The following is a 13984-nucleotide window of genomic DNA, read 5'->3' on the forward strand; positions in this document are numbered from 1 at the left end:
CACCAAGAGGGCAGAGACCCCACTCACCCCTCCTTGAGGCCAAATCCCACCTGTACACAACAGGTGCTTCATAGTGCTTGCTTCCTCCTTTCTAAGTTGCTATTCATTGGTCCTCAAATGCAGGGAGGAATCTTACACTCTTCCGGGGCCCTGGGGAACTAGGCCCCCAGGCACACAGTGCCATTTAAGGTATGCTGCTCGGAAGAGGGGGGCGGCTGCTCACCTCGCGAAGACAGGAGTCCCGCTGCTTGCCCAGGTCTCGGGCCTGCTCTTGCAGCCTCCTCACCTCCTGGGTGTGGGCCGCAGCAGCCTCCTCCCGCTGGGCCCGTAGGTCCCGCAGCTCAGACGTCAGAGCGTTCACGGTGCTCTGGGACAGAGGGGCTCCTCAGACTTGGTCCTGCTGTGTCCCCCAGCCCCTGGCTGCTCCCAACCCGCTCAGTGCACTGTCCACTTTTAGTCTAAACACGGCCCCTCCCGCTGGCCTGCCGGACCCTCTGCCAACCCCTGGATGCATAGTGAGTGCTGCCCGTGTAGCCGGCTTCTCCCTCACGCCAAAAGGATTCATCAGGGCAGGGCTGAGCCACCTCCCTCAGATGGGGGCTCCCAAAAGAAGGGCTAAACCTCCTTTCCCACAGCTTGGAAGCTTCTCCAGGACAGGGCCATGGCGCCCCGTGGTGGGGGCTCCTCAGCCAGGGATTTGCCTCTCTATGAGACAGAGGCCCAGCTGCCCAGCCTGCCCTACCCGGTCCTGCTCCTGCCGGCTCTGGGCATCTCGTTTCTGCCGCTCCATCTCCAGGGAGATGGTGGCCAGGCTGTGCCGTGTACCCATCAACTTCTCTGACAGCGCCGTCTTCTCAGACTCCTTCAGAGACAAGGCCTGGGCAGAGGCAGGGGACAAAGGGCTTGGGGGATGGGCTGGTCCTGGGGGCATGCTCAGGCTTCTTCCTGCCTGGGAAATGTGCCCACTGGGGGCTTAGAGGCCTGAGTGTGCCACCGCAGGTGGACTCAGGGCAGACGTGCAGCCCTGGAAAAGGGCACAACGGCAGTCACAAGAATCCTGGACGTGGATACCACTCATAGAGCTCACTAACCCACCACAGCACCCTGACTGCAGAGTCTTTCTTTCTACCCATTTTACAGATGAGGAAACTGAGGCTCAAGGAGGTAAAGTGACTAGCCCAGGTACACAGCTGGTGAGGAGAGGAGATGGGTGCAGTCTGCCCTGTATCCGTTATATTACAGGAAAGATAGGGATTTGTTATTTGGGGGGACGGGTCAGCTGATGCCTGTGGGCATCATGGGGACTGCTCAGAAGGCAGCCATGAGGATCCATGCCCAGCGTGGGGTGGGACGAGGCATGGGAGAATACGGAACAGCTTTCCTGGTGTCACGACTGTTACTGTCACTGAGCAGGTGCTCACTGTGTGCCAAGCATGGAGCACAGGAAAGCCTCACAAACCCCCTTCTAATCCTCACATCCTGCAGGTGAGGCAACTGAGGCCCCCAAGAAGGCAGGCTGCCCCAGGGCTCATAGTTGCCAGGTGGCGGAGCGGGGCCCGGCCCCAGGACGGGAGCAGCTCAGAGAGCAGCAGAGGCCATGCCAGGGCTCACGAACCTGCTGCTTCTCACTCTCTGCCAGGAGGAGGCCCTCGTCGCGCTCCTGCTGCAGGGCAGCAATCTCCTCACTCAGCTCTTCCTTCTCAGCCTCCAGCCGGGCCAGCAGCTCCTCCTGCTCACGCTGCAGCTGACTCTGCAGCTGGGCCCGCTCGGCCTCCAGCTCCCGCCATGCTGCCTCCTAGGGGGCCAGGACCCGATGCCTGTGACACACCAGGAGGGGCCCAGGCAGACCCCCCAAAACACCAGGGCAGCAAGAGCCATCTGGCCCCCATACCCTCAGAGACAGGGAGGGTGACCAGGTAGCTACAAGGGGGTGATAAGGGCTATGATGGGGACACGCCAGGGCCATGAAAGTGTCAAGGAGCAGCAGTGGGCTGACCTGGTGGTCCGAACATGATCCCCTGAGGAGGGACAAGTATCTGTCAGCCAGGTAAAGAGAGAAAAGACAACCCCAGGCCAAGAACACAGCCCCTGGAAAGGCCTAGAGGATGCAGGGCACAGAGGGAAACGGGACATGGTGAGTCACAGTGCCAGAGCCCCAGGCAGGGGTGGGGCCAGGACAGGCCGTGTGGGCCATGGGGATTCTAAGGACAGTGAGGGGAGTGGGAGAGAGGACTCGAGCCAAGGTGACAAGGAGCAATCTGATTTTTAGCTTAGGGGATGTTCCGAGAGCTGTGGAAGAGGGATTGGGGTTGGGATGGAGGGGAGTTAGGACTGGCTGTGAGGAATGAAGGGGGTCAGGGGTTGCCAGAGGAGCTGGAGAGAACACAGATTTGGGGACATTAATGAGGCCAAGCCAGGCAATGCAAAGGGCAAGAAGAGCAAGGGGGAGGTCACAGGAGTTCAGATCCCTGGGGACTGGACAGGCAGGCAGGCAGAGCCCACAGGCAAATAGCAGCCCACCCGGGGAGCCTGAGGGCAGGTGCCTGCCTCAGCACTTGCCCCTAGCAACTCTGTGAGAAGCAGACAGAGCTGCCGCTTCTTTTTTTTTTCTTTTAGACGGAGTCTCGCTCTGTCACCCAGGCTGGAGTGCAGTGGCATGTTTTTGGCTCACTGCAACCTCTGCCTCCCAGGTTGAAGCGATTCTTCTGCCTTACCCTCCCAAGTATCTGGGACTACAGGCGCGTGCCACCACGCCCAGCTAATTTTTTGTGATTCTAGTAGAGATGGGGTTTCACTGTGTTAGCCAGGATGGTCTCGATCTCCTGACCTCGTGATCCGCCCACCTCGGCCTCCCAAAGTGCTGGATTACAGGCATGAGTCAACACGACCGGCCAAACCGCCCCTCCTTTAAGAGCTTCACCGTAGCTCATGCCTGTAATCCCAGCACTTTGGGAGGCCGAGGTGGGCAGATTACGAGGTCAAAAGTTCGAGACACCCTGACCAATATGGTGAAATCCCGTCTCTACTAAAAATGCAAAAATTAGCCAGGCATGGTGGCGCGCCTATAATCCCAGCTACTCAGGAAGCAGAGGCAGGAGAATCGCTTGAACCCAGAAAGTGGAGGTTGCAGTGAGCCGAGACTGCGCCACTGCAATCCAGCCTAAGCAACAGAGCAAGGCTCCGTCTCAAAAAAAGAAAAAAAAAAAAAAAAAAAAAAAAAAGAGCTTTACCGCCACCTCCTGGAGAAGCGTGGCAGCAACCACCCAAGGCTAGGGGGACTGCAGGGTGAGTGGCATGCCCTGGAGCCATGTAGTCATAGCCTGCACCTCTGTCAGAGGCAGCCCTGTCTAGGATTTGGTGGCCGAGGGCCCCTGTCCTGAGGGCCACTCTGGAGAGCATGCCAGTGCCAGCAATCATAACTTATGGAGCATTTGCTAAGTACCAGTCACTATGTTAAGCCCTCTATGCAGATGGTCTCAGCTCGTCCTCAATACCTTCCACTATCCTATCCCTATTTCTACAGGTGGGGAAATGAAGGCACAGACACCTTGGGTAGCATCACCAGTAAGCGACCAAGATTCGATTCAAACCCAGGCAATACAACCCCAGAGTCAGTGTTCTAGTAACTTCCCTGGCCCCTTGCCTTTCTATATGCTGAGGTCTGAGTGGCTCTTCATATGCAAACAGTACTTCTTAGCAAATGAAAGTGCTTTCCTGCTGTACATTAGGTCAGTATTTCCCAAATGTGGTTGTGGACCCTCTGCATCAGGATTACCAGGGCTGGACCAGATTTGGGACCTGGGAATCTGCATGTCTAATAAGAACCACAACCTCCCCATCCCCCCAGTCCTCCTAGCTGTCCCCAGGGCCTCCACAACAGATAGGAAGTCCCATTTCACAGATGTAGAGACGGAGGCAGAGCAAGAACGATGATGAAACACTGGCTCAGAGTCCTGCCCACCCCTCCCCAGCTGCCTGAACCTTTTCACGCTGGAGTCGCTGTAAGTCCTCCTCGTGGGCTGCCCGCTGCTCCCGCAGAGAGGCCTGGGCCTCCCGCTCAGCCTGCACCAGCTTCTGGGCCATCAGCTCCTTGTCTAGACTGGCTTTCTCCTGTGTAGCTATTATTTGCTGCCGCAGGCCCGCCAACTCCCCTGCACGAGAGGAATGGGGGAAAGGGCAGGGTTGGGTTGAAACTTTTCCTTGGGCCAGCAGACTTAGGCCAGGTGAGCCACATGGGCAAAATCCCAGAGGCAGAGGGCCTGCCTGGCATCTAGTTTGGGTCCTCTTGAAGTGGTTTGCCCTCTCTGGGCCTCAGTTTCCCTATCTGCTACATGGGCCCACTGGCCCTGACCCCTTTCCTGCCTACCTAGAATGGCATTAAAGGCATAAAATGACTGATGAGAAGGCCTCCCAAATGGGACGGATGTCAAAGATATAACAACCCTAGGCCAGGTGCTCACTCCTATAATCCCAGCACTTTGGGAAGCTGGGGCAGGTGGATCACCTTAGGTCAGGAGTTCAAGACCAGCCTGGCCAACATGGTGAAATCCTGTCTCTACTAAAAATACAACAATTAGCCAGGCGTGGTGGCAGGCGTATGTAGTCCCAGCTACTCGGGAGGCTGAGGCAGGAGAATCGCTTGAACCCAAGAGGCAGAAGTTGCAGTGAGCCGAGATTGCACCACTGCACTGCAGCCTGGGCAACAAGAGTGACACTCTGCCTCAAAAAAACAAATAGGCCGGGCGCGGTGGCTCATGCCTGTAATCCAGCACTCTGGGAGGCTGGGTCAGGTAGATCACCTTAGGTCAGGAGTTTGAGACCAGCCTGGCCAACACAGCGAAACCCTGTCTATACCAAAAATACAAAAATTAGCCAGGCATGGTGGCGGGCATATGTAGTCCCAGCTACTCGGGAGGCTGAGGCAGGAGAATCGCTTGAACCCAAGAGGCAGAAGTTGCAGTGAGCCGAGATTGCACCATTGCACTCCAGCCTGGGCAACAAGAGTGAGACTCTGTCTCAAAAACAAACAGGCTGGGCGTGATGGCTCATGCCTGTAATCCCAGCACTTTGGGAGGCCAAAGCGGGTGGATCACCTGAGGTCAAGAGTTCAAGACCAGCTTGACCAACATGGCGAAACCCCGTCTCTACTAAAAATACAAAATTAGCCAGGCATGGTGGCGCGTGCCTGTAATCCCAGCTACTTGGGAGGCTGAGGCAGGAGAATCGCTTGAACCCGGAAGGCGGAGGTTGAGGTGAGCTGAGATCGTTCCATTGCACTCCAGCCTGGGCAACAAGAGTGAAACTCTGTCTCAAAACAAACAAACAAAAAACAACCCTATTCCTGACTGAGCACTTAGCTAAGTATTGTAGACATAACCTCATTTTGTCTTCATAACATGCCTGTGTAGTTTATCCTCATCCCCATTTAACAGATGATGAAACGGAGGCTCAGAGGAGATCAGCAGCAACTTCCCACAGCTGCACAGCTACACATAAAGCATCTCCTTTAATGACTGACATGAACATACCTGTCAAGCGTTAACTATCAGTATTAATGGAAACGACTACAAGGAATGGAAATGGTATAGCCATCATCTAAAAACCATCTCCCGGGTTGGAAACCCACCAGCATTTCCCTTCCTGGTTCTGTCTGGCTCAGGTGTACATGGACAGGAAAATTAATTTCCATGACCCAAGTAGGTGCTTAGTTAATGTTAGGTGAGCAGACAGAAGCCCTGAGTTCAGAGACTGGATGGGAACGGTGCAGGGAAGTGGGGCTGGGATTCTGGGGCCAAGAGAGTCATCTGAAAAGCACAGAGAACTCAGACTAACAGGCCTGATGACCGGTGAACGGCAGTTACTGTTGACTCAACCAGGCACCGTGCCACGGCCTTACACGCTTTTCCCACGTCATCCTGGCAACAGGCTTAGAAGGTGGGCATTGCCACCTACAATAATCAGCTGAGGAATCTGCAGCCCAGAGAGGAAAGGGGCTTGCTCAAGGGAAGGTCAGATGTAAGTGGTGGCACAGGACTGGAACCCAGGCCAGCCAGACTCCTACTCCAGTGCTCCCAACTTCTGTGAGACCCCAGACCTTGGGAGGTTGCAGTCTGGGCTGGAACCTGGTGTTCCCCCCAAGTCCCCAGCCCCTCGTACCAGTCAGGGTCTCCTTGGCCAGCAGCAGGGCCTGACCCTCGGCTTCCAGCTGCTCCCGGCGGGCCTCAAGCTGGGCCAGCTGCCGTTGCACCTCAAACAGGCTGCCCTCCAGGGCTTCCTTCTCCAAGCTGCAGCACATACAGTCCCTAAGGCCCTGGGACTCAGCCTCCCTGGCCCCAGGAAACTGTGGATCTCAGGGAGTGGCCAGGCATGGGCCAAGTGCCAATCTACCTGCCTGGCCAGGCCCACACTCCCTGGGGAAGCCTGAGCCACAGCTAGGACGAGTCGGCAAGCCAGACTCCTTAGTAACTGCCCCTGGGGGCCCATGCCTGCGTGTGGCTGGTCATGGTGTGGCCCCAGGAGGACCCCCCAGGGCGGGTTGGGCAGAGCCCAAGGCCTTACCGCAGGCGTGTGGCCTCCTCTGACAGGGTCCTGCCTTCACGCTCCGCAGCCACCAGCTGCACAGCCAGGCCAGCGCGCTCCTTGGCTAGCGCCTCCTTCTCCCGGGCCGCTCGCTCCAGCGCCTCCACTTGCCGCTGGGCCTCCCGCCGGGCCTGCTCCAGCTCCTGCTCCCGCCCGCTCAGCTGCCGGGAGAGCTGGCCCCCACCCAGAGACTGAGCAGCACTCCCAGCATCCCCCAGCTTGTTCATCGTGCAGCACCCCAACTCTGGGCCTAACCCAGTCATGGCAGAAGGCCTGGGTTTGAGCCCAGGGTCTGTCCTGATGTGCTATATGTACTTGGGCAAGTCATGACCTTCTCTAGATCTGCAATGCACGTGTGTACAAAAACGAGGGCCCAGCCAGGTACGGTGGCTCACGCCTATAATCCCAGCACTTTGGCAGGTGGATCACTTGAGGTCAGGAGTTCAAGACCAGCCTGGCCAACGTGGTGAAACCCTGTCTCTACTAAAAACACAAAAATTAGCCGGGCATGGTGGTGCACGCCTGTAGTCCCTGCTACTTGGGACACTGAGGCAGGCAAACAGCTTAAACCCCGGAGGCGGAGGTTGCAGTGAGCCCAGATCGTGCCACTGCATTCCAGCCTGGGCAACAGAGCAAGACTTTGTCTGAAAAAACAAAAACAAAAAAACAAAACAAAACAAAACAAAAAAAACGAGGGCCCTCACTCAGCTCTGGGAGTAACAGAACCCTTGTATTACTCTAAACTTGCAGAGAAGCTGAATATATAAACCAGACCCAAGTGCAGCTGCTCAGCAGGCCTCAAGGTGGAGACCTGCACCCTGCTTCCTGCACCCCCTACCCCATCCTCTAGAGGCCCCTCCCAGAAACCCAGGCGCTCCAGGATAGACCTTGCATGAAGGTCCCTGGATCCTTGAAACATTAAGGTCTCTTCCAGATGTGATGTTCCCAAAAGTCTAAGATTCCAATTCTAAAAAGTCTCCACCTATTATTAATCTGTATCATTATTATTATTATTATTATTATTAATATTATTGAGACGGAGTCTTGCTCTGTTGCCCAGGCTGGAGTGCAGTGGCATGATCTTGGCTCACTGCAACCTCTGCCTCCTGGGTTCAAGCGATTCTCCTGCCTCAGCCTCCTGAGTAGCTGGGACTACAGGCGCGTGCCACCACACCCAGCTAATTTTTTGTAGAGATAGGGTTTCACCGTGTTAGCCAGGATGGTCTTGATCTCCGGACCTCAGGTGATCCACCTGCCTCGGCCTCCCAAAGTGCTGGGATTATAGGCATGAGCCACTGCGCCCGGCTGGCCCCATGTTATAGATGGGGCAACTGAGGTATGGGAGGTTGGGCAGCTTGTCCAAGGTCCCCAGCTAGCAGAAGTGGGGCTGGATTTAACCCAGAAGCAGGCTCCAGTGCCTGTGACTTAACCCAGGACTGGATGCAGGGGGCTGGGAGCCCGGCCTGCCCCACATGCTCTCCACACCACCCCACACACAGCTTGGCCCACCTGCGCTAGCTGCTCCTGCAGCCGGCTGCGCTCATGGCGCAGCGTGGGGAGCTGCTGCTCCAATGCCTCCTGGGCCTGCTCAGCCACTCGTAGGGAGCCCTCCAGGCCCTGCCGCGCCACCTCCTGCTCCAACCGCAGCTCCTCTAGCCGTTCCTGCTCTTCCCGCGCCACTGTGGCCTCCTGCTCCGCCTGCCGCTGCCGGCCCTGCAGGGCGGACTTTTCTTCCTCCAGCTGGAGGCCAGGTAGGAGTGGGGCCTCGTGAGCAGGGCATCCCTCTCAGGACCAGGACGCCTCCTCCACCCACCCACCAGCCACAATAGCCCAGGGGAGGCTCCCAGGGAATGAGGGACAGTGCCCTTGGGTGTATGGGACACTGGGGAGGGGGAAATGAGGAGGGCTCATGGAACTTCTGTGCTTTGATGCCTAGAGGGGATAGACAGACAGACAGAGAACCAGAGACAGACAGAGAACCAGGGACAGAAAGGGAGGCAGGGGCCAAGACAGGTGCAGGGCCGGGCCCGGGGTGCCTCACTGAGTGGGGAGGATGGGGGGGCAAGGCAGGTGGGCCCGCAGGTGCACAGCGTACCTGGGCGACAAGGCGGTTCAGATCCAACTTGTCCTGAGCAAGGCTCTCATTGAGGGCGCTCAGCTTGGACAGGGAGTCCTGCAGGGAGGCCTCCTCTGCCCTCAGCTTGGTCATGGAGAGCTCGAGCTCCACGCGGCCAGCCTCAGCCTGCAGGGTCAGGCCCCGAGAAATGAGGAAGGCAGAAAGGTCGGGAGGAGGTGAGGAGGCCCAAGAAGAGACCCAGAGAGATGGACCCTCGGAGACAGGGGAGGGGAGACAAGGAGGGGACACAGTGTGAGATGGAAAAAAAAAAATCACCACAGAAAGCCTGCTGCTTATGAGCTATTTAAAAGCCACACACCACAGAGCTATGCAAAAATAGCTCAAGCTGCAGGGCAGGGCCAGAGTTCAGGGGATCCCGAGTAGGGTCTAGGGATAACACTGCTCAGAGCCCAGACTGCAGCGGACAGGGCATGACCCCGCCAAGGACTCTCTGGGCTGTGGCCCCAACTCTCAGACCCCAGGACCTGAGTCTCAGGCACTGGATGACCCTGAGCTATAGGCACTGCCCCCGGGAGCATCCAGAAGAGCAGGGATATGGCCATAAAGAGAGGTCAGTCCACTTATGGCTGGGACCAGAGGTCCAGAGGTCTGTGGCCTGTGACAAAGATCAGCCTGTATCCAGAAAGAAGGAGTCAGTCTGTGACCAGGCTCAGAGGTCTGCCTGACACTGGGACCAGTCTGTGCCAGAGTGACAAGGCTTGGGGCTGGGGGTCAGAGGTAGGTTTGGGGTTGTGCAGCAGACAGGGACCCACCTTGGTCAGCGCCTCGGCCACCTCGGCTTTCTCGGCCTGTAGCATGTCACGTTGCAGCGTGGCGCGGCTCAGCGCCTCCCTCACCTCCACCAGCTCCTTGGCCAGGACTGAGCGCTTCCCTTCCAGCTGCTCTAGTTGTCTATGGCTGCGGGACAAAGGGTGGGTGGGTGGCCCATGTCACTTTCCTGCCCCGAACCTCCTGTAGCCAGCAAGATGCTGGGCCGGGGACCAGGCCTGAGGCAGGAGTTTGGAGAGAAACAGCCTGAGCCACAGGGCAACCAAGCCCACTACCGCTTAGCTCCATGACCCTGGGCCTCCGTTTTCACATCTGCAAAATGAGGTAACAGTTGCCTCGTGACATTGTTTGTTTTTTTGAGACACAGTCTTGCTCTGTCACACAGGCTGGAGTACAGTGGTGCGATCCTGGCTGACTGCAACCTCTGCCTCCCAGGTTCAAGCAGTTCTCCTGCCTCAGCCTCCCTAGTAGCTGGGATTACAGGTGCTCACCACCACGCCTGACTAATTTTTGTAGTTTTAGTAGAGACGGGATTTCTCCACGTTGGTCAGGCTGGTCTCGAACTCCTGACCTCAGGCGATCTGCCTGCCTCGGCCTTCCAAAGTGCTGGGATTACAGGCGTGAGCCACCGTGCCTGGCCTGTTTTAAGGATACAAACTTCACATGTGCTTAAAATAGTGCCTGACACATCTCCCCAAGGACCTTCAGAAACAAGAATAACATGCTCCACCACAGTCTACTAAACATCATCATTGATCACGTCCCTGAGAGGTAAGCAGCGCAGTGGTGAAGAGGTTAACTCTGAAGGCAGAATGTCTGGGTTCAAATCCTGGCTCTTCTGCTAACTGTGTGACCTGGGGCAAGTGACATGGCTTCTCTGTGCCTCAGTTTACCATCCACAAAATGGAGATAACAGCTTCTATGTCACAGAGTTATCATGGAGTTAAATGAGAGTACTGAATTGCTTAAAATGGTATCTGGCACTTAGTGAAATTAGTAAGGATATTATTATTATTCTAACTAAATTTTTAAAATACTACTACTAATATTACTACTGCTATTTTAATTATTCTTGTTATTATCATCCAAGTTCTACCTTTTAATTAGTTCTCTGACTCCAGGTAAGTGACGACACCTCCCTGAGCCCCAGTTTCCTGAAATGGGTCTGGTTAGAAAACCCAACATCAGAGGGGTCCAGACGGTAGGAGGCCCAGGACCCAGTGGGGGTCACCTAACCCCACGGGGGGCACTGTCAGGGGACCCGAGGCACATTTGAAGGGCCCTGGCAGGGTGGCGAGATGCTGCTCACCTGCGCTCAAGCTCCCGGCGCACCCGCGCGCCATCCTGCACTGCGTCCTCCTGCTCTTCCTCCAGCCGGTCCCGCTGGCGCCGCAGCTCCTCCTGGGCAGCCTGCAGCTTCTCCTGCTCCTGCCGCAGCTCCTCGGCCTGCTGCTGGGCCACCTGCAGGCTGTGGGCCAGGTTGCTCTTCTCCCTTCAGGACAAGGGGAGGTGGAGCAGAGGGGATGCTGGGGCTGCTCTCTGCAGGGAAGGTGGCTGGCTGCTCCTCTAGCCATGAGCTACATCCTCCAGTCTTCCAAGGCACCTGCCTCCAGGAAGCCTTCCCTGACCACCCTGTCCATGGCTGACTCATTTCACTCACACACTCCAGCAGAAGAACCTGGCTTTCCTTCTCTCCAGTCCGCCCACTTGGAGTGGATGCAGGTGCTGGCGTGATCTCCAAGCACCCTACCAGGTAGAAGAGGCCAAGCTAGGCTCCTGGGACGCATGGCAATTGTGCCGCCAGCTCTGCTAAGCCATGTGACCAGGAAATGTCCCCTATAACACCCCATGCCCCTCAATTCTGGGAAGCCTTATAGAGCTGAGTCTGCAGATCCCACAGCTTCCTGCTACACAGGCACGTGGTGGCCACGGCAGGGGAGGGAGGAGAAGGGAACAACTGGGACCCCAAAGACTTGCCATGAGCTGGCACGTTCCCCACTGGCCATAGGTGCAAAAAAACTTCACGGCATGATTTTGTTTTTTTTTTTTGAGACGGAGTCTCGCTCTGTCGCCCAGGCTGGAGTGCAGTGGCGCAATCTCCACTCACTGCAAGCTCCACCTCCCGGGTTCACGCCATTCTCCTACCTCAGCCTCCCAAGTAGCTGGGAATACAGGCGCCCGCCACCACGTCTGGGTAATTTGTTGTATTTTTAGTAGAGATGGGGTTTCACTGTGTTAGCCAGGATGGTCTCAATCTTCTGACCTCGTGACCTGCCTGCCTCGGCCTCCCAAAGTGCTGGGATTACAGGCATGAGCCAATGCGCCCAGTAATTTTTTTTTTTTTTTTTTAGACGGCGTCTCACTCTGTCGCCCAGGCTGGAGTGCCTTTCCAGGCATGGAAAGCTTGGGTTTACTCTCACATGGACCTGAATTCCAGTTCCCACCCTGCCACCCCCAGCCACACACGCTGTATGAGTCTGAGCCAGTCTCTCAAGCTTACAACAACAGAGTTCCGAATTGCATGAGTTTGACAGGACGACTAAATCACAGAGTACATATAAAACACTCAGCCAAGAGCCTGGCACACAGTAGGTGTGCAGGAAACGTTTGCTATCTCACTGCCAGGCAACACAATGGGAAGGAAAACCAGTGCCCTAAATGAATTAGGATGGGCAGATGAGGCTGTGAGAAGTCGCTGTCTTTTTATTCCTATTTTTCAAACTTTTCATTAGATGGTTACATTTATGAAGAGAAAAACCAAACAACAAAATATCAAAAACAACCTGGCAGCTAAGAAGTGGATAATTTCTTGTCTTAAAAATCTTCAGGGTGCCTGGCGTGATGGCTCACACCTATAATCCCAGTACTTTGGGAGGCCGAGACGGGCTCAGGAGTTAGAGATCAGCCTGGGCAACATGGCGAAACCCTATCTCTACAAAAAACAGAAAAATTAGGCAGGCGTGGTGGTGTGTGCCTGTAGTCCCAGCTACTCAGGAGGCTGAGGTGGGAGGATCACTTAAGCCTAGGAGGTGGAGGTTGCAGTGAACTGAGATCGCACCACTGCACTCCAGACTGGGTGACATAACAAGACCCTGTCTCAAATTAAGAGAAAAAAAAAAATCTTCAAGGCTAGGCATGGTGGCTTATGCCTCTAATCCCAGCATTTTGGGAGGCCGAGGCAGGGGAATCACTTGAGGCCAGGAGTTTGAGACCATCCTGGGCAACACAGCAAGACCCCATCTCTAAAAAAACTCCAAGAAATACAGTCCAAAATAGTGCTGGCAATAGAACTCTCTGAGATGACAGCAATGTTCTATGGCCATGTATGGTTGATGAGTGCTTGAAATGTGGCTAGGGCAACTAAAGAACTGAATTTTTTCTTTTTTTTTTTTTTTGAGACGGAGTCTTGCTGTCGCTCAGGCTGGAGTGCAGTAGCGCCATCTTGGCTCGCTGCCAGCTCTGCCTCCCGGGTTCAGGCCATTCTCCTGCCTCAGTCTTCCAAGTAGCTGGGACTATAGGTGCCTGCCACCACGCCCAGCTAATTTACTTTTTGTATTTTTAGGAGAGACGGGGTTTCACTGTGTTAGCCAGGATGGTCTCAATCTCCTGACCTCATGATCCGCCCGCCTTGGCCTTCCAAAGTGCTGGGATTACAGGTGTGAGCCACCGGGCCCAGCATTATTATTATTTTTTTTTTTTTGAGATGGAGTCTCGCTCTATCTCCCAGCCTGGAGTGCAGTGGCACGATCCTGGCTCATTGCAACCTCTGCCTCCAGGGTTCAAGTGATTCTCCCACCTCAGCCTCCTGAATAGCTGGGATTACAGGAGCATGCCACCATGCCTGGTTAATTTTTGTATTTTTAGTAGAAACAGGGTTTCACCATGTTGGCCAGCAAGCTGGGTGTGAGCCACCACACCCAGCCTGAATTTTCACTTTTTAAAAATTTTAATTAAATTTTAATAGAGCCAGGCACAGTGGCTTATGCCTGTAATCCCAGCAATTTGGGAGGCTGAGGTGGGAAGAGTGATTGAAGCTAGGAGTTCAAGACCAGCATGGCCAACATAGTGAGACCCCCATCTCTACAAAAAATTTAGAAATGTTGGCGGCTTGTCTACTATCCTCGGGGCTGAGATCAGAGTTGCCCAGGAACCCAGGGAGGTGAGGGCTCAGAGGGTGGTGAGGGCACAGAGGAAGGGAGTGGAAACCTAACTCTCAGGCTTCGGTCCCATATCCTTCCCCAGGCCAGGCCCAGGCCCCCAACTAGGGGCAGTTGGGAGGTAGAGGTGGGAGGATCGCTTGAGTCTGGGAGTTCCAGGCTACAGTGAGCTGTGATGGACCAACTGTGCCCCAGCCTGGGAAACAGAGCAAGAGCGTGACTCAAAGCAAAACAAAACAAAACTGAATACTAAAAAATAAATGTTGGCCGGGCGCGGTGGCTCATGCCTGTAATCCCAGCACTTTGGGAGATGGACGCGGGTAGAACATGAGGTCAGGAGTTC

At 55.4% G+C, this 13984-nt stretch overlaps 1 protein-coding gene across 13 annotated transcripts in view; it reads right to left on the reverse strand.

The window, feature by feature from the left end:
- Nucleotides 1-13984, reverse strand: part of CROCC (ciliary rootlet coiled-coil, rootletin) — a 57955-nt gene that overhangs the window by 17796 nt on the left and 26175 nt on the right. For all 13 annotated transcript variants that reach the window (XM_055385898.2, XM_063702344.1, XM_063702335.1 and 10 more), the window contains 10 exons: nucleotides 10794-10976; nucleotides 9469-9613; nucleotides 8675-8821; nucleotides 8089-8319; nucleotides 6559-6752; nucleotides 6157-6284; nucleotides 3982-4151; nucleotides 1616-1795; nucleotides 743-877; nucleotides 224-367 (listed from right to left, as the gene is read on the reverse strand). In XM_055385898.2, the coding sequence (XP_055241873.2) occupies nucleotides 224-367; nucleotides 743-877; nucleotides 1616-1795; nucleotides 3982-4151; nucleotides 6157-6284; nucleotides 6559-6752; nucleotides 8089-8319; nucleotides 8675-8821; nucleotides 9469-9613; nucleotides 10794-10976 (1657 nt within the window). The remainder of the gene's footprint in view (nucleotides 1-223; nucleotides 368-742; nucleotides 878-1615; nucleotides 1796-3981; nucleotides 4152-6156; nucleotides 6285-6558; nucleotides 6753-8088; nucleotides 8320-8674; nucleotides 8822-9468; nucleotides 9614-10793; nucleotides 10977-13984) is intronic.

The sequence above is a fragment of the Gorilla gorilla genome, chromosome 1, assembly GCF_029281585.2.
Source record: "Gorilla gorilla gorilla isolate KB3781 chromosome 1, NHGRI_mGorGor1-v2.1_pri, whole genome shotgun sequence".
Lineage (NCBI taxonomy): Eukaryota > Metazoa > Chordata > Mammalia > Primates > Hominidae > Gorilla > Gorilla gorilla.